At 57.4% G+C, this 25,247-nt stretch overlaps 1 protein-coding gene across 1 annotated transcript; it reads left to right on the top strand.

The window, feature by feature from the left end:
- Positions 1–6,648: 6,648 nt before the first annotated feature.
- On the top strand, positions 6,649–25,170 carry GNG5 (G protein subunit gamma 5). Its single transcript, XM_029063100.2, has 3 exons — positions 6,649–6,851; positions 19,154–19,307; positions 24,939–25,170. Exons 1-2 carry the CDS (start codon positions 6,771–6,773, stop codon positions 19,277–19,279), a joined length of 207 nt encoding a protein of 68 aa, XP_028918933.1. The 5' UTR covers positions 6,649–6,770; the 3' UTR covers positions 19,280–19,307; positions 24,939–25,170.
- Positions 25,171–25,247: the final 77 nt, after the last annotated feature.

Below are 25,247 nucleotides of genomic sequence, written 5' to 3' on the forward strand. Positions count from 1 at the left end.
CCCAGCTGACACGTGGCAGAGCCGGGAGTCGAACCCGTGACCCCTGACTCCGAGGCCCGGGCCCTTTCCACTGAGCCGCTAATAACGTGGGTGTTTGTTAAGCGGTTACTCTGCGCAGAGCACCGTTCTAAGCGCCGGGGGAGATACGGGGTAACCAGGTTGTCCCACGTGAGGCTCCCGGTCTTCATCCCCCTTTTCCAGATGCGGTCACTGAGGCCCAGAGAAGGGAAGTGACTTGCCCACGGTCACGCAGCTGACAAGTGGCAGAGCTGGGATGCGTCATTTGTGTAAAAAACCCGAATTACGTATGACAGGGCCAATGATTCAAGTTTCAGTTGTAGTTCTTGCTTTGCTTTCACCCCGGAACGTAAGTGGAGAAGCGTCAGTAGTAAAATAGTAGGATTTATCCAGCACTTACTGGGCGCAGAGCACTGTACTAAGCTCTGGGAGAGCTCATCGTGGGCAGGGAATGTGTCTGTTGTGTGGTTGCGTCGTACTGTCCCGGGCCCTCAGTACGGTGCTCTGCACCCAATAAGCGCTCGATGAGATTAATAGAGAAACTACGCACGTAGAAATGAGACGAGGTCTAATTGGACGGGGCCCCGTCCCTCGAGGGCCTCGCAAAACGATTCCGTTAACTACGGTCACTTGGTATTTTCCTTTTAGAAATCTTTGCCGACGGCACCGGGGAAACCCTTTCGATATAGAAGCTGGTCACCGAAACGGGTCTGGAGGACATTTAGGTTATTTTCTAATCCGTGGATCTGCCTGTATATTCTCCGTGAGTGTCTACCCACTCTTTGGACGGCGATTTTTAGTTCTCGTGTACCCAACGGATAGAGTTCGCGTGTGAGTATATGATTTTAGAGTCGTGAAAGGGATCTATTCCACTTATTTCAATATGGCAATGAGGCAGATACTTCAGAATATCTGGCAAGTGAAGGCACTCTTCCAAAATTCAGTGTATTTTAATCATTCGTTCGTTCATTCAATAGTATTTATTGAGCGCTTCCTATGGGCAGAGCACTGGACTAAGCGCTTGGAACGGACGAATCGGCAACAGAGAGGGACGGTCCCTGCCCACTGATGGGGCTTACAGTCTAATCGGGGGAGACGGGCAGACAAAAACAGTGGCAATAAATAGAATCGAGGGGATGAACATCTCATTAAAACCATAGCGCTATAGAATAATGTTGGTATTTATTAAGCGCTTACGATGTGCAGAGCACCGTTCTCGGCGCTGGGGTAGATCCAGGGGAATCAGGTGGTCCCACGTGGGGCTCCCAGTCTTCATCCCCATTTTCCAGATGAGGGAACTGAGGCCCAGAGGAGCGAAGCGACTGGCCCACAGTCACCCAGCTGACAAGGGGCAGAGCCGGGATTCGAACCCATGACCTCTGACTCCCAAGCCCGGGGCTCTTTCCGCGGAGCCAAGCTGCTTCTGGGGCTTCCCTGCCGAGGGGTAAGGCATTGCGGATAATCCTCCGGCTGGTTTATGTGGATGAAATCAATCCGAACAGATGTTTGTAAAGCGTATCTCCTCTTCAATCGCTTATTAGGGCAATCGTTTTCGTTCCACCACTAGCTCTAATAATCGATTGCATTTCTGGAGTGCTTACTTTGGGCAGAACGCTGTTACCTGGACGGTAACTGGGAAGGTGCACTACAGTAATCATGGTGGTATTGGTTAAGCGCTGACTCTGTGCCGAGCACCGTTCTAAGCGCTGGGGGAGACCCCGGGGGAATGAGGTGGTCCCACGTGGGGCTCCCAGTCTTCATCCCCATTTTCCAGAGGAGGTCACTGAGGCCCAGGGAAGTGACGTGACTTGCCCCCAGTCGCCCGGCTGAAGAGGGGCAGGGGCGGGATTCGAACCCATGACCTCGATGCGGCGAAGCAGCGTGGCTCAGTGGAAAGAGCCCGGGCTTGGGAGTCCCAGAGGTCATGGGTTCGAATCCCGGCTCGGCCCCTCACTTCTCTGGGCCTCAGCTTCCTCCTCTGCAAAATGGGGATGAAGACTGGGAGCCTCACGTGGGACCCCCCCTTCACTCCCCCGTATCTCCCCCGGCGCTTAGAACAGTGCTCGGCACAGAGTGAGCGCTTAACAAATACCAACATTATTGTCATCATTAGCGAGGGGCTGTTCGAGCAGGGGAGTAAGTATCGCTCTCTCTCTCTCTCTCTCTCTCTCTCTCTCTCTCTCTATGTAGATGTACTTACTTCCGTGTATGTATATATATATATATGTATACGGTACTATATACGGTACATTTTTTCGGTATCTGTCTATATACGGTACTTCCAGGCTTGTAAGGGGTGCGGGGCGGGCGGGATGGTCCGCACACAAGCCACCGCTCACCGACTACGACTCATTGACGAGCGAGACGGGCCCCGCCCCTCGGCCCCCCCCCCCCGCCCCCCGCCCCCCCAATCCGCTTCCGCCCCCGGCCCCGCCCCCTTCTCCGGCCCCCGCCCCCGGCCCCGCTCCACCAATCCGCTTCTGCCCCGGGCCCCTCACCCTTATCAGGCCCCGGCCCCGCTCCACCAATCCGCTTCTGCCCCGGGGCCCGCCCCCTTCTCCGGCCCCGCCCCCGACCCCCGCTCCACCAATCCGCTTCTGACCCCCGGCCCCGCCCCCTTATCCGGCCCCGCCCCTCGGCCGCGCTCCCCCAACCCGCTTCTGCTCCGAGTCCAGGCCCCGCCCCCTTCCTCGGCCCCGCTGTCCAATCCGGCCGCGCCCCTCGATCCCGCTCCCCCAATCCGCTTCTGCCCCGGGTCCCGGCCCCGCCCCCTCCCAGGCCCCGCCCCTCGGGGGAGGCGGGTCTGCCCCCGCTCTCTGCCCCCGGCATTCATTCATTCATTCATTCACTCGCTCATTCATTCATTCGTATTGATTTAGCGCTTACTAGGTGCACAGCACTGGACTAAGCGCTGGAAAGGTACAATTGGGCAGCAGAGAGAGACAGTCCCTACAGTCTAATCGGGGGAGAAAGACACAAACCAATAAAAACAATAATAATGTTGGTATTTCATTCCATTCATTCAATAGTATTTATTGAGCGCTTACTTTGTGCAGAGCGCTGGACTAAGCGCTTGGAATGGACAAGTTGGCAACAGGTAGAGACCATCCCTTTCATTCATTCATTCATTCATTCATTCAATAGTATTTATTGAGCGCTTACTATGTGCAGAGCGCTGGACTAAGCGCTTGGAATGTACAATTCGGCAACAGATAGAGACCATCCCTTTCATTCATTCATTCATTCATTCATTCATTCATTCATTCATTCATTCATTCAATAGTATTTATTGAGCGCTTACTATGTGCAGAGCGCTGCTGGGCTAAGTGCTTCGAATGGACAATTCGGCAATAGAGACCATCCCTTTATTAATTAATTAATTAATTCATTCATTCATTCATTCCATAGTATTTATTGAGCGCTTACTATGTGCAGAGCGCTGGGCTAAGCGCTTGGAATGGACAATTCGGCAACAGATAGAGACCATCCCATTCATTCATTCATTCATTCATTCATTCATTCATTCATTCATTCGTATTTATTGAGTGCTTACTATGTGCAGAGCACTGTACTAAGCGCTTGGAATGGACAAATGGGTAACAGAGACAGTCCCTGCCCATTGACGGGCTTACAGTCTAATCGGGGGAGTCGGACGGACAAAAACAATGGCAATAAATAGAATCAAGGGGATGGACATCTCATTAACAAAATAAATAGGGTAATAGAGATATATACAAAGCAGAGCACTGTACTAAGCGCTTGGGCAACTACACTACAACGGAGTTGGTAGCCACGTTCCCTGTGCACAAGTTGGTCTAATGATAATAATGTTGGCATTTGATAAGCACTTACTATGTGCCGAGCACTGTTCTAAGCGCTGGGGGAGACCCAGGGGAATCAGGTCGTCCCCACGTGGGGCTCACAGTCTTCATCCCCATTTGACAGATGAGGGAACTGAGGCCCAGAGAAGTGAAGTGACTTGCCCACAGTCACCCAGCTGACAAGCGGCAGAAGCGGGATTAGAACCCATGACCTCTGACTCCCGAGCCCGGGCTCTTTCCGCTGAGCCACGCTGCTTCTCCTTATGAATAAAAGAGGGGCAAAAAAGGGAAAAAATATGTATTTTTTTAAGAATGCGTCATAACCGGGAGGAAAAAAGGGCGGGTGTGGTGAGATCCACCACACGACGGTCATGCAAATCCCACCCCTGTAGCGGCGCTCGGTATGAAGGCCTTTAAAGCAAGGACCTAAAAGAATTAAAAAGGCCGTGGCGACGTGACGATCAGGGTTGGTATTTCTCACAGATGTGGGTTTTCGATGGTGGGTAACCAACTTCTGTAAGCAGCGTGGCTCAGTGGAAAGAGGCCGGGCTTGGGAGGCAGAGGTCATGGGTTCGAATCCCCACTCGGCCACCTGTCAGCTGGGTGACTGTGGGCAAGTCACTTCTCTGGGCCTCAGTTCCCTCATCTGTCAAATGGGGATGAAGACTGTGAGCCCCACGGGGGGCGACCTGATGACCCTGGATCTCCCCCAGCGCTTAGAACAGTGCTCGGCACCTAGGAAGCGCTTAACAAACACCACCATTATCATTATTATTATTTCTGGATCCGAAACAGAATTCTGGGTCGTTAGAGAATTGCTTCCTAATTGAAACCTTTCTAAATTCCGGCGATAATGACAAAACTAAAAAATCCCCATGCCTACCTTTGTACTTCCCTTTTTTTTCTGCTCATTTCCTAGGGTGTTTTTTACTGGGCCAAAAGTAGCTCTCATTTCAGGATCTTTTTTCTTTCAATATGAATTAGCATTTGAAGAAAATAAAGGCTCCTACAGAAAAGAGGGCCCACGGGATAGATCATTACGTTACTTAAAGAGTTACTTGCCTTAAAAATCCAGAAAAAAAAAAAAATCAGCGTGCGGACAACTGTGGAAACACTATTCAACTTGTAATAATAATAATAATAATAATAATAATAATGTTGGTATTTGGTAAGCGCTTACTATGTGCCGAGCACCGTTCTAAGCGCTGGGGTAGACACACAAGGGAATCAGGTTGGCCCACGTGGGGCTCCCAGTCTTCATCCCCATTTTCCAGATGAGGGAACTGAGGCCCAGAGAAGTGAAGTGACTGGCCCACAGTCACGCAGCCGACAAGTGGCAGAGCTGGGATTCGAACTCATGACCTCTGACTCCAAAGCCCGTGCTCTTTCCACTGAATTGTAGTTTTCACGTCTTTCTGGGACAGAAGAAAATACAGTCTTACCAATGGCACAGAACTGATTTAGCAAGAAAACCCCTGTATTTATTCATTCAATAGTATTTATTGAGCGCTTGCTATGTGCAGAGCAGTGTACTAAGCGCTTGGAATGGACAATTCGGCAACAGAGAGAGACCATCCCTGCCCGGTTGATGGGCTCACAGACTAAACGGGGGAGGGTTGTCCGCAATTAATATTTTAATTGTTGTGCACTGTTGGCTTGTTAATATTGAACACAATTAGGGGACCTAGGGTTGATTTTTTTGACATCAAGTGTGGATTTCGAAGAGGAACTCAGAATAGCGGGTGTTTTAAAACGGCGTGGCTCAGTGGAACTGTCTAGATTTTCGTCACCCTATTTATTTTGTTGATGAATTGTACATCGCCTCGATTCTATTTAGTCGCCATCGGTTTTTACGAGACGTTCTTCCCCTCGACTCTATTTCTCGCCATCGTTCTCGTCCGTCCGTCTCCCCCCGATCGGACCGTGAGCCCGTCAGAGGGCAGGGATCGTCTCCATCTGTTGCCGCCTCGTTCATCGCAAGCGCTTAGTCCAGTGCTCTGCACAGAGTAAGCGCTCAATAAATACTATCGAATGAATGGAAAGAGGCCCGGGCTTGAGAGTCAGAGGTCCTGGGTTCAAATCCCAGCTCTGCCGCCTGTCAGCTGACTGTGGGCAAGTCGCTTCACTTCTCTGGGCCTCAGTCGCCTCATCTGTAAAATGGGGATTAACCGTGAGCCTCAAGTGGGACAACCTGACGACCCCGTATCTTCTCCAGCGCTTAGAACAGTGCTCTGCACAGAGTAAGCGCTTAACAGATACCACCATGATTAGAGAAGCGGGGTGGCTCAGTGGAAAGCGCGTGGGCTTGGAAGTCAGAGGTCATGGGTTCGAATTCCCCCTCCGCTGCTTGTCTGCTGGGTGACTTTGGGCGAGTCGCTTCACTAAGCAGCGTGGCGCAGTGGCAAGAGCCCGGGCTTTGGAGTCAGAGGTCATGGGTTCGAATCCCCGCTCGGCCACTTGTCAGCTGGGTGACTTTGGGCAAGTCGCTTCACTTCTCGGTGCCTCAGTGACCTCATCTGTAAAATGGGGATGAAGACTGGGAGCCCCACGTGGGACAACCTGATTCCCCTATGTCTACCCCAGCGCTTAGAACAGGGCTCGGCACGTAGTAAGCGCTTAACAAATCCCAACATTATCATAGTGAGCGCTGAAGAACTGTGAGGGTTCTGAGGATGAGGCTGCAGAGTTTGATTTTGACAGTTGGCCTGAGGGTGGCCTGCTTCCCGACATCCCTCGCGCCGTCATCTCGCGAGAAGTGGGGAGCGGGCGGGGCCGAGCGAGAGGAGGAGGGAGGGGAAAGGAGGCGCCGCGGCGCATGCGCGCTGGCCGCCCAGTCGGGGAAGAGCCGGAAACTCGGGAGACGAAAGTTCGGATCGGCGCCGCCTGCCTCCCTCCCTCTCCCTCCCGCCCGCCCGCCTCGGCCGTCGCGCCATGTCGGGCTCGTCCAACGTCGCCGCCATGAAGAAGGTGGTGCAGCAGCTGCGGCTGGAGGCCGGTCTCAACCGGGTGAAGGTGAGCGGGGGACGGCGGCGGCGGCGGCGGCGGCGCGGGGGGGGCGGGGCCCGCGCGGAGGCTCCAGGATGGGCGGGGAGGGGGCGGGGCCGAAAGGTGGGCGGGGTCTCGGGGCGGTGACGGGATTGGACGGGACCCCCGAGTGGGCGGGGTCTCGTCTTGGTGTCGGGTATTTGGCCGCGGCTCCGGGGAGGGGTCGGACGCGCGCCGGAGGGGCGGGGCTCTAAGTGGGCGTGGTCGCGAGGCGATGACGGGATTGGCCGAGACCCGGATGGGCGTGGTGTCGGGCGGTGGCAGGGATGGGGCGGGCCCCCCCGTGGGCGTGGCCTCGGCGGTGTCTGGGATTGGATGGAGCCCCCAAGTGGGCGTGGCCTCGGGGCGGTGACGGGGATTGGACGGGACCCAAGTGGGCGTGACTTCAGGGCGGTGACGGGGATTGGGCGGGACCCACGTGGGCGTGGCCTCAGAGCGGTGTCTGGGATTGGACGGGACCCCCAAGTGGGCGTGGCTTCTGGACGGTGTGGGGGGGTTGGGCGGGGCCACGAGTGGGCGGGGCCTCCGGGCGAGGGCGGTCATTGGCCGAGGCTCCAAGGGGCGGGGCCGAGAGTGGGCGGGGCCTAGGGCGGTGTCGGGGATTGGGCGAGACCCCCAAGTGGGCGTGGCCTCGGGGCGCTGTGGTGGATTGGGCGGCCCCCAAGTGGGCGTGGCCTCAGGGCTGTGACGGGGATTGGACGGGACCCAAGTGGGCGTGACTTCGGGGCGGTGTCGGGGGGTTGGGCGGGGCCACGAGTGGGCGGGCCCTCCGGGCGAGGGCGGTCATTGGCCGAGGCTCCAAGGGGCGGGGCCGAGAGTGGGCGGGGCCTAGGGCGGTGTCGGGGATTGGGCGAGACCCCCAAGTGGGCGTGGTCTCATGTGGTGACGGTTGGACTGCGGGGGCGGGGCTCCCAGTGGGCGGGGTCTCACGGCGACGGCGGGCATTGGCTGGGGCTCCAAGGGGGCGGGGCCAAAAGTGGGCGTGGTCTCGAATCGGGGCGGGGCATCAAAGGGGCGTGGCCTCCGAGTGATACAATAATAACAATATTGGTATTTGTTAAGCGTTGACTATGTGCAGAGCACTGTTTTAAGCGCTGGGGGTGATACAGGGTCATCAGGTTGTCCCACGCGAAGCTCACAGTCTTCACCCCCATTTTACAGATGAGGTCCCTGAGGCACAGAGAATACTAGTAACGAGGTTTGTATTTGTTAAGCGCTTACTACGTGCAGAGCACTGGTCTAAGCGCTGGGGGAGACACAGGGTCATCAGGTTGGCCCCCGTGGGGCTCACGGGCTTCATCCCCATTTGACAGATGAGGGAACTGAGGCCCAGAGAAGTGAAGTGACTTGCCCACAGTCACCCAGCTGACAAGTGGCAGGCGGGGCTCCGAGTGGGCGTGGCCCCGGGGCGGGGCTTCAGGGACCGTGGTAATAGTAATAATAATAATATTAGTAATGTTAGCAATAATAATCGTGGTATTTTTTAAGTGCTTACTATGCGCCAAGCGCTGTTCTAAGCGCTGGGGCGGGTACAGGGTAAATAGGATGCCCCAGGTGGGGCTCACTGTCTTCATCCCCATTTGACAGATGAGGTCACCGAGGCCCAGAGAAGTGACCGGCCTAAGGTCACGCAGCTGACAAGTGGCAGAGGGGGGATTAGAACCCACTACCTGTGACGCCTGGGCTCTTTGCACTGAGCCAGGCTGCTTCTCTAAAGAGGGTTGGGGGGAGAGGGGGCGGGGCTTCCAGGGGGCGGGGCCTCCGGGTCGGGGTCGCCCATCGGTCGGGACCACAAGGGGGCGTGGCCTCTGCCTCGGGGTCGCTCATCGGTCGGGGCTCCAAGGGGGCGTGGCCTCCGGGTCGGGGGTCGCTAATCGGTCGGGGCTCCAACGGGGCGTGGCCTCCGGGTCGGGGGCCGTTCATTGGGCGGGGCTCCAAGGGGGCGTGGCCTCGGTGTGACGTCGGGCATTGGGCGGGGCTCCTGGGGGGCGGGTTCGGGCCGGGTGCAAAGGGGCGGAGCTCCAAGGGGGGTCCCGCTGCAGGGGCAATTTTAATTATTATTATTATTATTATTATTATTAATAATAATAATAAGGTTGGTATTTGTTAAGCGCTTACCATGTGTCGAGCACTGTTCTAAGCACTGGAGGGGAGATACAGGGTCATCAGGTTGTCCCACGTGGGGCAACACCGTAGGCTTCATCCCCATTTTCCAGACGAGGGAACTGAGACCCAGAGAAGTGAAGCGACTCGCCCACAGTCACCCAGCTGACAAGGGGCCGAGCCGGGATTCGAACCCATGGCCTCTGACTCCCGAGCCCGGGCTCTTTGCGCTGAGCCGCGCCGCTCCTCGGCAATACTGATCCCTGCGTTCCCGAAGCGCTCACCCTGTGCCGAGCACTGGGGCGACACAGGGCGATCAGGCGGTCTCCCGTGGGGCTCCCGGTCTTCATCCCCATTTTCCAGACGAGGTCACTGAGGCCCAGAGAGGTGAAGTGACTCGCCCCCGGTCGCCCGGCCTGCCGAGGGGCGGAGCCGGGATTCGAACCCGTGACCTCCGCCTCCCAAGCCCGGGCTGTGGCCGCTGAGCCGCGCTGCTTCTCCTCAGTAAATAAGCACTCGGTAGATACGATGGATGGCTCGGCTCTGAAGAACGGTTTCGAGCGCTCTCTTCCAGAACCCGTCTTCTCGCGTCTCAGGAGGGAAACGGCCCGGCGGAACGAGCCGGCCTCGCCTCCGCCGAAGGGGAACCGCTCTTCAGTGTAATCGAAATTAGCTTTCGGGAAAGGGAAGAAAATGCCGTCCAAATTTTCGTTCCCGGCGCTGCCCGAAATTCGTGGTGCGTTCTCTTAGCGTTCGGAGTTGGCCGCGTCAGGGCTGGCGAGGTGAGGTCGTCGAAATGCCTTCCCCTAACAAAACGGGAAATTTGCCCTCAGCTCATCTGAGCTAGTCCGAGGCTAAAAATAAAAACCCCGGCTCTGACGATGGCGGCGGATCCCCGCCCGCCTCCCCGCCTTCTCGTCTCTTCCCGGACCTCGGGCAAGTCACTTCACTTCTCGGCGCCTCAGTTCCCTCGTCTGTCAAATGGGGGTGAAGACCGGGAGCCCCACGTGGGACGACCTTTACGTTGGTATCTGTTAAGCGCTCACTATGTGCCGAGCACTGTTCTAAGCGCTGGGGGGAGATACAGGGGAATCAGGTTGTCCCACGTGGGGCTCCCGGTCTTCATCCCCATTTTCCAGATGAGGGAACTGAGGCCCAGAGAAGTGAAGCGACTGGCCCACGGTCACCCAGCTGCCAAGGGGCGGAGCCGGGATTCGAACCCATGACCTCCGACTCCCAAGCCCGGGCTCTTTCCGCTGAGCCACGCTGCTCCCCGACCTGATGACCCTGCGTCTACCCCGGCGCTTAGAGCGGTGCTCGGCACATAGTAAGCGCTTCACCAACGCCAACATTATCACCCTCGGACTCCACGGTCCGGTTTTTGCCCCCCCTCCCCTCCCCGTCCGTCGAGCCCGCTCCCTCCCAGACCGGGGTTCCGATCCCGGTTCCGCCGGCCGTCGGACGCGTGACCCCGGGCGGGTCCCTCCCGCGCCTCCCGTGGGGGGTGGGTCGTGAGCCCCCGTCCACCCGGGGGCCGTTTCGGCACCGTGAAAAAGACGGTGCGGCGGGAAACGATCTCCGACCCCGGTTTGTCGGCCGCGGTTCGTCCCCGGTTTTACCCTGGCCCCTTGGGCCGAGCCCTTGCCGGCTCTTTCACCCGTTCGATCGGAGAAGCAGCGTGGCCCAGCGGAAAGGGCCCGGGCTTTGGAGTCGGAGGTTCGTGGGTTCGAATCCCGGCTCGGCCGCTTGTCAGCCGGGTGACTCTACACTTCTCGGCGCCTCAGTTCCCTCGTCTGTAAAATGGGGGTGAAGACCGGGAGCCCCCCGTGGGGCCACCTGCTTCCCCCGTGTCTCCCCCAGCGGACACGAGGCCCGCCTCGCCCGTCTCAAATTCAGATTCTCGGCCTCTACCCGCCGTGGCCGCGCGGGAGGAGCCCCGGAGGCCGAGGTGGCGGGTTCTCGTCCGCGTCGCGACCACCTCATCCGGGAAATACCGATGATAATGATGATAATGTTGGTAGTTGTCGAGCGCTTACTCTGTGCAGAGCGCTGTTCTGAGCGCTGGGGGGGGGGGGGGACGGGGACCGTGTCCGACCCGATTGGCCGGCATCCACCCCGCCTCTCAGTCCGGTTCCGGTCGCTGTGACGGTTTCCGTATTCCCCTTATCGATCCCCCCCGCCCCCCGCCGCCCCCCGTCCCCCCCAGCCCTTGCCCCTAGTGACGCGGCCCCGGCCCTTATTGAACTTCAACATCCGTCTCCCCCCGTCTAGACGGGGGGGCTCGTCGTGGGCGGGGCGCGGGGGGCCGTCCACTGTCGTTTTGTAAGCGCTTAGCGCGGCGCTGTGCTCCGTGAGCACGGCGTGGCTCAGTGGAAAGAGCCCGGGCCTGGGAGTCGGAGGGCATGGGTTCGAATGCCGGCTCCGCCGCCTGTCGGCCGGGGGACTGTGGGCGAGTCGCTTCACTCCTCTGGGCCTCAGTCCCCCCGTCTGGAAAACGGCGATGAAGCCCGTGAGCCTCACGTGGGGCCGCCGGATGCCCCTGGATCTCCCCCGGCGCTTAGGACGGCGCTCTGCACGTAGTGAGCGCCTAACAGATGCCAACATTATTATCATCGTTACTGTCCGGTCCCGCCCTCCTCCCGCCCTCTCTTTAACGCTCCCTTCCCCACCTCGGGGGGCTCTCCCGCAAGGCACCCTCTCCCCCGGCATCTCTGCCTGTTTATCGAAACGCCCCCGTCATCCCTCCCCGACTGCGCCACCCCTCGCTTTCCACCTCCTCGCGACCTTCAGACGTACCGTCGACGCTCAGAGAGGGAGCGGCGCGGCCTCGTCGGACGGGCACGGGCCTCGAGTTCCGATCCGACCTCGGGCAAGGCCCCTGACCTCTCTGCGCCTCCGTCCCCTCACCTGTAAAGACGGGGACTCAAAAATGGGAGCCCCGCGTGGGACGATCCGCTCACCCCCGTAGCTCCCCCAGCGCTTGGGACGGTGCTCGGCACGTAGTAAGCGCTTAACGAATGCCGTCGTTACGGTTATCGATTGTCATTATCATTACTAAGCCCAGCTCCGCCGCCCGTCTGCCGCGTGACCTTGGGCGAGGCGCGTCTTCTCGGTGCTTCAGCGACCTCGCCTGTGAAAGTGGGGCCCCGAGCCCCGTGGGGAACGCGGGCTTCGTCCGATGTGACTGCCCCGGCGTTTAGTACAGTGTCCGGCGCCCGGTGAGCGCTTAACGGACGCCCTTAGATACAGAGAAAAGCGGATGGGCCACGGCGGCAAACGTGGCCGAAGAGTTAGGGAGGAATGATGACGATGTTGGTGTCTGTTAAGCGCGCACTATGTGCGGAGCACCGTTCTAAGCGCCGGGGGAGATGCAGGGTAACCGATTGTCCCACGTGAGGCTCACGGTCTTAATCCTCATTTTATAGATGAGGTCACTGAGAATAATAATAATAATAATAATAATAATAACGTTGGTATTTGTTAAGCGCTCACTATGGGCCGGGCGCCGTTCTGAGCGCCGGGGGAGCCGCCGGGGAATCGGGTGGTCCCCCGTGGGGCTCACGGTCTTCATCCCCATTTGACAGATGAGGCACCGAGAAGTGAAGCGACTGGCCCGCGGTCACACGGCCGACGAGTGGCGGAGCCGGGAGTCGAACCCGTGGCCGGGTTCTTTAGGACGGAGCAGGGCCCCGTAGATTTGGCGAAGGGGAAAGAGAGTTCCGAACTCGTTCGTGGAGTTGGGATAGCGAGGGCCGGAGGCAGGCGGGGAGCGGGGGAGGAAACCGAGGTGGCCGGTGGGGTCGGGGGAGGATTTTTAGGGTGGAACTGGTTTACTTTAGTGTGGCTTCACCCTAGGCCGTGGGCTCCTTCCGTGCAGAGATCTGATCTTCTAACACGAGTGTGTTCTACCGCAAGCGGAAGCGCCGTGGGTCGACCGAACCGTTAGGCGCCCCGCCTTCCACGCGGGAGGACCGAGCCGCATCCGGGAAGGCCGCGGAGTCGGGCCGAGGGCCGGAGGAGGGGGTAGAGGTTCCGTCGAAAGAAGCGGGCGGGGATCCCCTCCCCTCTCCCGAGGGAACCCGAGGAGCCGGCGGGGGGGGGGACGACGGTCCACCCCGGTCTCCCTCCACCCCCATCGCTCTCCCCGCCCGTCCTCCGCCCCGAGTCTGGAAGCGAGGAGCGATCGGCCGGCGGGGAGAGAGATGTGGAAAACCTTACCCGGGGGAAGGGGATCCCTCCTTCGACTCCGGCAACGGGATTTTCTTCGCGTGACCCAGCGGGGAGAGGCCCGGCCCGGGAGCCCCGATTCTCCCCCCCGGCCCTGCCGCTCACCTCCTGCCTCTCCTCATCTAATCACGGCGCTCGCTAAGCGCCCACCCTGCGCCGTTCTGAGGGCCGGGGCGGATGTAAGTCACCCGGGGTGGTCCCCGTCCCGCCTGGGGCCCGCGGTCCGAGTAGGAGGGAGGAGGATTTACAGATCGGGTAAGTGAGGCACAGAAAAGCGAAGCGGCCCGCCCCCCCCGGGTCACAGAGCCGGGAACCCCGACTCCCAGGCCCTCGCTCCTTCCGCCAGGCCCCGTTGCCGCTCGGGCCGTCGGGCGGGGGGGGTACGATATCCGTTCTCCCTCCGAGCGGGCGAGCCCCGGGTGGGAACTAACCGAGGTCTTTCAGAATCCATGCCTTGATCGACACTGCGTGAATCTGCGCGACCGTCGCTTCCCAAATCCGACCTAGACGGGGGAACGTTCCCTAATTCCCTGACGATAGCCTTCTTTGCCGTAGGGGCAACGAAGGTTTTGGGAGAGCTGGCTGTTCCTCTTCCCTCCCTCCCTTCCTCCCTCCCTCCCTCCAGGAAAGAGCCCAGGCTTGGGAGTCAGGTCGTGGGTTCTGATCCCGGCTCCGCCGCTTGCCAGCCGTGTGACTGTGGGCAAGTCACTTCACTTCTCTGGGCCTCAGTGTCCTCCTCTGTAAAACGGGGATGAAGACCGCGAGCCCCACGTGGGCCAACCTGATCACCTCGTATCCCCCCAGCGCTTAGAACAGTGCTTTGCACGTAGCGAGCGCTTAACAAATACCACCGTTATTAGCCACTTCCTCCCGGCCCGGCCGGCATCGGACGTCGCCTCCCGCTCCCCGCCCCCGGACGCCAGCGACGACGTTTCCCTTGGTCCTGTTCTGAACGGCGACACAGGGCGGTTATGCGCGGCGTCCGGCCCCTGTCGGTTGTATTTATCGAGCGCTCACTACGTGCAGAGCGCCGGACGAAGCACTCGGGAGGGCACAGCGTAACAGAATCGGGCGGCGACGAGCTCCCGGGCTCCGGTGTCGCAGCGCACCCTGACGTGAAACCGCGTGTTTCGGGAGCAGCGCCGAGGCCTCCTGTGACACGAGAAGCGGCGCGGTCTGACGGGTGGAGCGCGGGCCTGGGAGTCGGGAGGTCGTGGGTTCTGATCCCGGTTCCACCGCTCATCTGCTGCGTGACTTGGGCCGAGTCACTTCTCCGGGCCTCAGTTCCCTCATCCGTGAAACGGGGATTGAGGCCGTGAGCCCCACGTGGGACGGGGACCGCGTCCAACCCGATTCGCTTCCGTCCACCCTGGTGCTTCTGCGGTGCCGGGCACCTGTACCGGAATTATTATTATTATTATTATTATTATTCCATTCGTCCCCCCAGCCCCGAAGAGTTTCGAGGTGGAGCCGCCACCTCCCTTTCCTTTCCCACCCGGCCCTCCCTCCTTTCCCCTCCCGCCAGAACTGGGGCAGATGCAGGGTCGTCGGGTCGTCCCGCGTGAGGCGCGCGGTCGATCCCCATTTTCCAGGTGAGGTAACCGAGGCACCGAGAAGTGAAGCGACTCGCCCACGGTCGCCCAGCTGCCAGGTGGCAGAGCCGGGATCGGAACCCGTGACCTCTGACTCCCCAGCCCGGGCTCCTTCCACTGAGCCACGCTGTTTCTCATAGTGAGCGTTTAACAAAGACCACGATTATTCAGTTCGCCGGGCCTCAGTGACCTCATCCGGAAAATGGGGATGAAGGCCCTGAGCCCCACGAGGGACAACCCGATGACCCCCGCCTCCACCCCCGTGCTTAGTGCAGCGCCTGGCACGTAGTAAGCGCTTAACGGATACCATGGTTATCATTCCCTTCTCTGGGCCGCAGTTCCCTCATCTATAAAATGGGGATTAAGACTGTGAGCCTCATCTGGGGATCTACCCCAGCGCTTAAAACGGTGCCTGGCACGCAGTGAGCGCTTAGCGGATCGTCGTCACCGCCGCCGTCGTCATGATTATTATCGGGTAGACACGGTCCCCGCCCCTCGGTCAGGGGTGGCGAGGAGGCGGCGCTCACGGCGGAGGAGAATGGATTGTAGGCGGTCGTCGTCTTAGTTCCCCTGAGAAAGGCCGTGCTGGTTGAAAGTCGGTGAATGTGGTAAAGCTTTGGGACTTCGGGGAGCTCGGGCAGCCGTGTGCTGTTGGGGGTGAGTTTCCGTCTTCCCGGTGGAGTTTATCTCTCCCCGGTCCTGTTCGGCCTGGAACCTACCCTGACCCGAACTACAAAACGCGGAGACATCTGCCGCCTCTCACGTGACCGAGCGCAACGTTCTCCGCCTACCGAGGAGCAGGAGATTCGCGCGGATATCAGCCCGAGCGAGGGCTTCGGCGATTCAGAATTCGAAGGAGGGCGACCACGTGATTGGTTTAAAAGATCCCTTCCCCTAATTCAGCGTGGCCCCCCACTTTTTCAGTCCGTCAGTCGGAGCGACGACGGGGCCCAGTTCTTTCATTTTCCTCTTGGGCTTTCCTCGACGCGTAGGCCGTTGGGGATGGTCTTCCCCGGGAGGTGATGGGGAACGGTACCAGAGGCGCGGGTCGATGATGGTGTCGGTATCTGTTAAGCGCTTACTAGGTGCCGAGCGCTGTTCTAAGCGCCGGGGCAGAGACAGGGTCATCAGGTGGTCCCAGGTGGGGCTCCCAGTCTTCGTCCCCATTTTACAGACGAGGGAACCGAGGCACACGGAAGTGACTCGCCCGCAGGCGCGCGGCTGCCGGGCGGCAGAGCCGGCATTCGAACCCATGACCTCTGACCCCCCGAGCCCGGGCTCTTTCATATCAGGTCGATATGAAGGCCCGTCGGAAGTGCCAATTTTGTGCTTAGACTCGTTAGAGCCGTTTAAATGTGACCGGAATGTACTGGAGATGGCTTCCTTTCACCAAACGGCGTACGTACGGTTCCCCCGTCACGCCGTCCCCCCCAGGGCCCCGCACACAGCGTGCGCTCCGTAAATGCCGTCGCCGCGACTATTACGGGCGGCTGCCTGTATGTCGCTCACCTCCCAGGGAGGACCATCCCCGACAGCCTACGTGTCGAGGAAAACCGAAGAGGAAGATAAAAGAATCGGGCCCGACGTCATCTTCACTCCGATTCACTTGATGGACTGAAAAAGTGGGAGTGACGCTCAATTCGGAAAAGGGATTTTTTGAAACGGTTACAGGCGGCATTGGGGGAAGCAGCTCGGTGAAGAACCGTGGGATTTGTTCAGCGCTTACTACGTGCAAAGCACTGTCCTAAGCGCCGGGGGATACAAGGCGAACAGGTTGTCCCACGGGGGGCTCACGGTTTTCATCCCCATTTGACAGATGAGGGAACTGAGGCACAGAGAAGTGAAGGGACTTGCCCGAGGTCACACAGCTGACTAGCGGCAGAGCCGGGATTAATAATAATAATAATAATAATAATAATAAACGTTGGTATTTGTTAAGCGCTTACTGTGTGCCGAGCACTGTTCTGAGCGCTGGGGTAGACACAGGGGAATCAGGGGGTCCCACGTGGGGCTCCCGGTCTTCGTCCCCATTTTTACAGACGAGGTCACTGAGGCACCGAGAAGTGAAGCGACTTGCCCGAAGTCCCACAGCTGACAAGTGGCCGAGCCGGGATTCGAACCCGTGCCCTCTGACTCCCGAGCCCGCGCCCTCTCCTCAGCGTGAAGTGGCCCAGCGTCAGTCCGGGATCCGGGTCCGAGGGGCAGCCGGGCCAGTCCCCTGCCGCGCGCCCGCGGGCGAGCCAGTTATCGTCCGTACCTCAGTTTTTCCATCGGCGGAACGGGGATGAGACCCGCCTCTCCTACGTACCTCACGGGGCTGCCGTGAGAGGAGAAGTGGCGTCATGTGACCGTGGTTTAGAAATACAAAAAGAGGCAACGGAAAACCGAGGATTCCCTCTAGACTGTAAACCCCTTGCGGGCGGGGGACCCGTCTCCCTCCTCCGTCAGGCCGCCGTCATCTCCCAAGTGCGCGGCACAGTGAATGCCACCGATCGAAACGTTCCTCCGATAACACGGGCCCGCCGGGATAGACGACGATGCGGTGTGATGATAACGACGACGACAGTGATCGGGGAGCGCTTGCGAGCGATGTGCCGGACACACTCCGCTAAGCCCCGGGGAAGAAACTCTACGTTGATATCGGGCATAGAACTCCTAAAGCAGCATGGCTCGGTGGAAAGAGCACGGGCTCTGGAGTCCGAGGTCACGGGTTCGAATCCCAGCCCGGCCACTCGTCAGCTGTGTGACTGTGGGCAAGTCACTTCACTTCTCTGGGCCTCAGTTCCCCCACCTGTAAAATGGGGATGAAGACTGTGAGCCCCACGTGGGACAATCTGATTCCCCTGTGTCCTACCCCGGCGCTTAGAACGGTGCTCTGCAAATAGTAAGGGCTTAACAAATACCAACATCATCATCATTATTATTATTACGATGATGAAGAGCCCGGGCTCTGCAGTCCGAGGTCACGGGTTCGAATGCCGGCTCGGCCACTTGTCAGCTGTGGGACTTCGGGCAAGTCGCTTCCCTTCTCGGTGCCTCAGTGACCTCATCTGTCAAATGGGGATCAAGACTGGGAGCCCCACGGGGGACGACGCGATTCCCCCCGTGTCTACCCCAGCGCTTAGAACAGTGCTCGGCACAGAGTAAGCGCTTAACGAATAGCAACGTTATCAACGTCGTGAGAGGAAAACGGCGCACGTTTATCTGACTTGGGGCCCGACCCCAGAAGCCTCAGAGTAATTGAAAATGCAAATCCTTGGCCTTTTCATCCCACCGAAGCCAGGTGGGATCCTCCGATCGGTCTCTTACGGGGCCCGGGAAGGTTTGAGAACCGAAGGTCGAAAATGACCCTCCTCGGTTTCTTTCGGCTCCAACGCAGGGGTCGGTCAAAGCTTTACGCTGCACGTCCGCTCACGGGGTCACGCGAGAGCGGCGTTTGCCCGAGGAGCACGCCCGCTTCCGCGTAGAAGCCGCTTTCCATTTGACTTCTGCCGGGCATCTAGAGCGGATCGCCTCTTCCAAACCGATGCGGTCTTCCCGCATGCAGAGTCGGCACCTCGGCTTCCGCGAGAACGACTGAACGCGCCCTGGGATTTACGGCAGCGCCCAATCGCTCTGGCCAAGCCGAAGATGAAAACACACTACGTCCTAGCCCGTTGCGGTCCATATTTAGTGAGCGCTCCCTATGTGCAGAGCGCCGCGCCAGGTATTCCATCGTATTTATTGAGCGCTTCCTAGGCGCAGAGCACCGGACCGAGCGCTCGGAATGAACAAGTGGGCAACAGATGGAGACCGTCCCGGCCCTTCGGCGGGCTTACGGTCTGCCCGGTAACCGGGTAAGCACTTGTCCATTCCAAGCGCTTAGTACAGTGCTCCGCACGTAGTCAGCGCTCAGTAAATACTACCGAATGAACGAAAGCACTCGGGAGGCTTCGACGCGACAGAATCAGCGGACCCGTTCCCCGTCCGTAATGAGTTTGCGGTCTAGCAGATGTGTTTTTGTGTAATATTTACATGTGAGGTTTAGTGGGATGGTCTTGAGTGAGCTGAAGATCTCTCCGAGGTGTAAGAATGTGTTTGTCGAGGGCACTTGTCAGCTGCGTGCCTGTGGGCGAGTCACTTCACTTCTCTGGGCCTCAGTTCCCTCGTCTGTCAAATGGGGATGAAGACCGGGAGCCTCACGTGGGACGACCCGATGACCCCGTACCTCCCCCGGCGCTTAGAACGGTGCTCGGCGCATAGTGAGCGCTTAACAGATACCAACCATATTATTATTATTCTGGACTGTTTGAGAACCTTCATGAAGGGTCTCCCCACCCATTACCTCTCTTTTCTGTTTACAAATAGGTTTCTCAGGCCGCTGCAGATCTGAAGCAGTTCTGTCTGCAGAATGCACCACACGACCCCCTGTTGACCGGTGTGTCTTCGAGTACAAATCCTTTTAGACCCCAGAAAGTCTGTTCGTTTTTGTAATGCGGGGAAATTCGAGTTTCTTTCAACGGTAAGTTGCTGTTTTATTATTTTTTCTTAAAATAGGGACAGGGTTTCGCTTTCCCTCCCCTAGATAGCACATTTGAAAAAATGATTAAAGACAGTAAACCCGGCAGCAGGATATTTCTTATTCTTTTTCCGGTCGAGGGGGGGGAAATGTCTCGGGGGGGGGGGGGCAAAAAGTAGGTGTTGATGAGGCTTCTGTTTCCCCTCACAACGAGTGGAGAGAGCGAAAGCAAGTTTGACCCAAGTAATATCATAAATTTGCAAGTCACTGTTAGGTTAACTCTCATCTTCTCTTCACAATATCCCTGGGAAAGAAAGGAGATTTTTTATCATCCCCATTTTTACAGACCAGGAAACGGGAGCACGCGGTGAACGGAAGCCTTCCCCGGGGTTTCATCAGGCTAGTGAAGCAGCGCGGCTCAGCGGGAAGAGCCCGGGCTTTGGAGTCCGAGGTCATGGGTTCGAATCCCGGCTCGGCCACCTGTCAGCCGGGTGACTTTGGGCAGGTCGCTTCACTTCTCGGTGCCTCAGTTGACCTCGTCTGGAAAATGGGGACGAAGACTGTGAGCCCCACGTGGGACAACCTGATTCCCCCGCGTCCACCCCAGCGCTTAGAGCAGTGCTCGGCACATAGTGAGCGCTTGACAAATACCAACGTTGTTATTACATTATTGTTATTATTGTTGTTATTGTTATTAGAGAAGCAGCGTGGCTCAGTGGAAAGAGCACGGGCTTTGGAGTCAGAGCTCATGAGTTCGAATCCCAGCTCTGCCACTTGTCGGCTGTGTGACTGTGGGCAAGTCACTTAACTTCTCGGTGCCTCAGTTCCCTCATCTGTAAAATGGGGATTAAGACTGTGAGCCCCACGTGGGACAACCTGATTCCCCTATGTCTACCCCAGCGCTTAGAACAGTGCTCGGCACATAGTGAGCGCTTGACAAATACCAACATTATTATTATTATTACATTATTATTAGTGGCAGAGCCTGGATTCCCAGGGGTTCAGACGTTACAGAAAACAGTTATTCTTTGTCTACTTCACAGGGGAAGCCGGGACTAAGCCCCTCGTTCTTCCCACCGGATCTTCCCCCGCGTAAGGCCGGGGGCTCTTGCCATTAGGCCTCGCCGCCTCTCAAGTAGTTCTTGTGGAGATTCTTGGTGCTAAAATGACATTTCTTCCCCCCCCCCCCCCCGACTTCCACATGAAGCACTAATAGACGTAGTTTGGGACATACACCGGCTTCGGCTTTAGCTTTGACCTCGTACTCCGTACCCTGTCCCGTTCACCCCATGCCCTAGCTCTCCCAAGTCCCTTCTCTAGAAGACAGAAAGGATGGGCCCTTCTTAAGCATTTGGTGGGATTCTGGCTCGTTGACTGTAAGCTGGTTGTGGGCAGGGAACGTGTCTGTTGTACTCTCCGAAGCACCATGAGCGCCCAACACACAGTGAAGCGCTCAGTAAGTACGATCGAAGCGAATGAATGGATCGTGCCGTTCTCAGGGCCGTCGTAGGTCACGTCTTTTTTTCCCCCGCTTGTACGGCCACGCCGGCGACCCGTTTGGGGTCCCCGGAAATCCGCTCGACGGAACGAGCGTGTTTTTGTTATTTTTCACAGTTTGCTGATGTAAGGTTAGCAGAACCGGGGTACGACTTGGGTTTTTAGGGATTTGCCTTTTCCCACGGCCTTTTCGGCCTCATCCCGGTAGTTGCCAGCTAGGCCAGGGGAAAATGAGGTGAGGGGCGGCTTAGGGAACGGGAGCGAGAAGAGCGCGCGAGTTGAACTCTTGGCTTCGGCCCCGCCGCACATTACCCAGCTGGCGGGCGTGGAGGCGGAGTTGGTACGGCGTGTCTGCCAACTCACCTTGTGTCCTTCAGCTAAACAGCACCGTGATCGTAAGCGTACGGAAATGAGAGAGACCCGCCGTTACCGGTCTGGCCTGGTTCACGAACCAGTTGAGCGGCAGCAGGTTTCTGTAAACTGGTCAGTGGGAAACATTTATGCAAACGTGTAAACCGCCAGCTCTCTCTGTAGCCTCTTCTGTGAGGTGGTGATCTTCACGGCGCCGGACCTCGGTTCCCTCAGCTGTAAAACGGGGCTAAGATTAAGATAAGATGGGGCTTGCCCCGGGTGGGACGGAAACCCTGTCGGGTTTCGTACCATCACCCCTGTCCCGCCGGCCCTCAGCCCACAGTGCCGTCGTTAGAGCCGCCGACCGACGTGACAAGCGAGGGTCTCGGAAACACGGGGCGGGGGAAGAAAGGGGCGAGAAGATCAGAGGGAAAACTTGCTGCGTTTGTTACTCATCCCGTCCTCGCTGGTCCGTTCTGGCTGCCCTAGCCCAACAGTCCAATTTGTCCAGTCCTCTAAATGGTCAGAGGTGGGCCAGTCTTGGATGGCCACTCTGAACCACCTATTAGCTTTTGCTGAAATTTAAAAAGAAATTTTAAAAAAAGAAAGGTATTGAAGGGCTTACTCTGTGCCCAGCACGGCGCAGAGCACTGCGGTGGATAGAGATAATCTGGTCGGACGTGGTCCCTGTCCCGGTGAGCTTACAGTTTAAATAGGGAGGGAGTGGGATTTAACCCTCACCTTATGGATTTAAGTAACTTGGCCCGGGTTGGCGAGCAGAAAAGTGGCAGAGACGGGATTAGAATAGAACCCGGGTCCTTTCTCGGCCCCTCGGGCCTGTGCTCTTTCAACTTAGGCACCTTAGAAACTACTCGAGTAGCTACGGTGGCCCGACTGGAGGTAGATGAGATAGAATAGGTGGGTTAGCGGACCGGCGGAAAAATTGAAGCAGCCCTCTGTTAAAAATATTTTTAGAAACCAGAGGGGACACAGGTCCCCCGGGGTCAAATTCCATGAAGAGAGCGCCCCACATTCCTTGGCTAATTTAAATCTGGCCTAGGTGCTTTATGGTGGGAGTGCAGCGTGGCCCAGTGGATAGGGTACAGGCCTGGGAGTCAGGAGGAGCTGGGTTTATTCATTCAATCTTATTTACTGAGCGCTTACTGTGTGCAGAGCACTGTACTAAGTGCTTAGGAAAATACAACACACCAATAAACAGTGACATTCCCTGCCCAGTCTAGGGGTGACGTTCCAAGTTCCTTGTCTGCTGTGAGACCTTGGGTCATTTCACTTCTGTGGGCCTCAGTTTACCTCATCTGTAAGATGGGAATTGACTGTGAGCCCCATGTGGGACAGGGAGCAGCGTGGCTCAGTGGAAAGAGCCCGGGCTTCGGAGTCAGAGGTCATGGGTTCGAATGCCGGCTCTGCCACTCATAAGCTGGGTGACCGTGGGCAAGTCCCTTCACTTCTCTGTGCCTCAGTTCCCTCATCTGTAAAATGGGGATTCACTGCGAGCCTCACGTGGGACGACCTGATGACCCTGTATCTACCCCAGCGCTTAAGAACACTGCTCGGCACATAGTAAGTGCTTAACGAATACCAACAGGGACTTGTGTTTGACCCGATTTGCTTGCGTCCCCCCCCCGGGGCCTAGTACAGTGCCTGACACACAGTGGGCGCCGAACGAATACTCTAATCGTCATTTTTCGGTTTTGCCTACATCTCTAGAAAACTACAAGTTTAGGGAAAACCGAAAAATCCTAGAAACTGGTTCACCTTGCATCGAAAAGAACCCAAACCTCAAGAAATCCAAAGCGGATGCTCGGGAAGCAGTTCCCTAAAATATGACACACAGCCGGCGCCCTCCCTCGTTAGGCTTTGTGGAGTCGGGGAGTAGACGGGAAGTCGGCGCGTGGAGAATGGCAGCCGGGCTTTCAGGAAGCAGTGACTCCGGAGGCTAGCGGGATTGCCGAGGCACCGGGAAAAGGCTGATTACGGCATGTTTTCCCATGACCGGCTATTCCCGGTCCCCATGCGGAAGTTGCCCACAATTGGCTTTGGTCAGAATTTACCCTACCAGATTGAGAGATCCGTAAATATACCTTTCAGGTGAGGCTAAGCTTCACGAAGGCAGGAATCACGTTTTCTTCTTCAGGAATGCCCCTCGGGCCTCCAGGCACCTCGCACTCAATGCCCCGTACTCGACGGTGGTGATGAGCGGCTTTTGAGCGGGTGTCTACTAGGGGCTAGGAAACAGCCGGGCGGAATGGACGGGCGGGTGGCCTACGGGGGGCGGGGGGGATCCTAAGCAACGTAAACGCTTGGCGTTCTCATTCCTTCCGTCGTATTTACTGAGCGCTTACTGTGGGCCCAGCCTTTATCCTCAACTAAGCCCCGCTAAACGTCTAGCAAGGGCGCATCCCGAGGGGCCGCGGAGTTCTTTTTTGTCGTCTTCTCGAGAGGGGATCTGGGAGAGCTAGGGCGTGGGGTGAACGGGATAGGGTACAGAGCACGAGGTCAAAGCCGAAGCTTGAAGACAGAGAAAAGTGGCCCGAGGAAGAAAGGTCCTACGCTGCTTCTAGTGGTGCGTGGGTATGTTTGAGGGGAGAAATAATCATCACGGCATCTGTTAATCACTTACTGCGTGCAAAGCGTTGTTCTAAGTGCTGGCGTGGATACAGAGTGATCAGGCTGTCCCACGTGGGGCTCACAGTCTTCCTCCCCATTTTACAGATGAGGGAACTGAGGCACAGAGAAGTGACTCGCCCCAAGTCACACGGATGGAATTTGAACCCATCCCCTCTGACTCCCAAGCCTGTGCTCTTTTCCCCCGAGCCACGCGGCTTCTCTAATAATGGTATTTGTTAAGCGCTCGCTCTGTGCCAAGCAAGCGCTGTTCTAAATCCAAGGTCATCAGCTGGTCCCACATGGGGCTCACCGTCTTAATCCCCATTTTCCAGATGAGGGAACTGAGGCCCAGAGAAGTGACTTGCCCAAGGTCACACGACAGACAGGTGGCGGAGCCGGGATTAGAACCCATGACCTCTGGCCCCCGAGCCACTAAGCCACGCTGCTTCCCTAAACGCCATTTTGGCAGTGAGAACCCTCTCCCTAAAGAAATCGGTCTTGTCTCCGCAAGAACCACTTGAGGGGCAGCGTGGCCTAATGGAAAGAGGACAGGCCCGGGAGGCGGGATCTGGGTTCCGAGCAAAATGGGGGCTCTGCAAAATGGGGTCTCGCTGTCAGTTCCCTCTACTTAGATTGTATCCATCCTGATTATCTACACTTAACACAAAGGCACGTAAGGGCTTAATACAATCCTCATCCACCGAAAAACCGGTCCGTGGAGCCCCGCTCCTTACGTTCCGGGGCTTCCCTCCGCCCCGCGAGGCGGGGAGGATGATGGTATTATTTAAATTCTTGCTGTGGGCCAAGCACCGTATCGGTGCTGGGATACATACAAGACGAGCAGGTGAGAGACAGTTCCCTGTCTAAACTGAAGCGGGGGATATTTAGTCATTTTAGAGATGAAGCAGCTCAGGCACAGAGAAGGTAAGTGATTTGCCCAAGGTCCCGGAACAGACAACTGGCGGAACCGGGATTAGAACCCAGGTCCTCTGGCTCCCAGGCCCGGACTCCTTCCGCTAGGACCCTTCTGGTTCCCACTGCCTTCATTCCTAATCACTCTGTTCAAAAATACCGGTATTGACTTTTGTATTTCAGGAGGGCGGCTTTCGGCCTTCCCTAGCGCCAACGGGTTCGGATCTGTTTTTCCTCTCTTTTCAGATTTTCTGGACTTCTGCGAGGTGACGGATGACGACGAAGACGCCGTTCAGAGGAGAGACGTGATTCTTCTGCCTGTACAAAAGCTTAGCCTTAACATGTGCCAAATTAACTGTACAAATTTCTACTTTTGTCAGACTAACAGCTACCTCTCACTTCAATAATTTCTCTTTTACGAGGGCGGTGTAATCGATTTTATACATTTACGTAACAGCAATAAAATGGTTGGAGGATACGTGGGTTTTTTCCTTTCTTGGAGGGAGAGGAATGCAGGATGCAGTCGGGGTCAGCGGGACGATCCCAAGGCGGCTC

Source organism: Ornithorhynchus anatinus, chromosome 4, assembly GCF_004115215.2.
Source record: "Ornithorhynchus anatinus isolate Pmale09 chromosome 4, mOrnAna1.pri.v4, whole genome shotgun sequence".
Lineage (NCBI taxonomy): Eukaryota > Metazoa > Chordata > Mammalia > Monotremata > Ornithorhynchidae > Ornithorhynchus > Ornithorhynchus anatinus.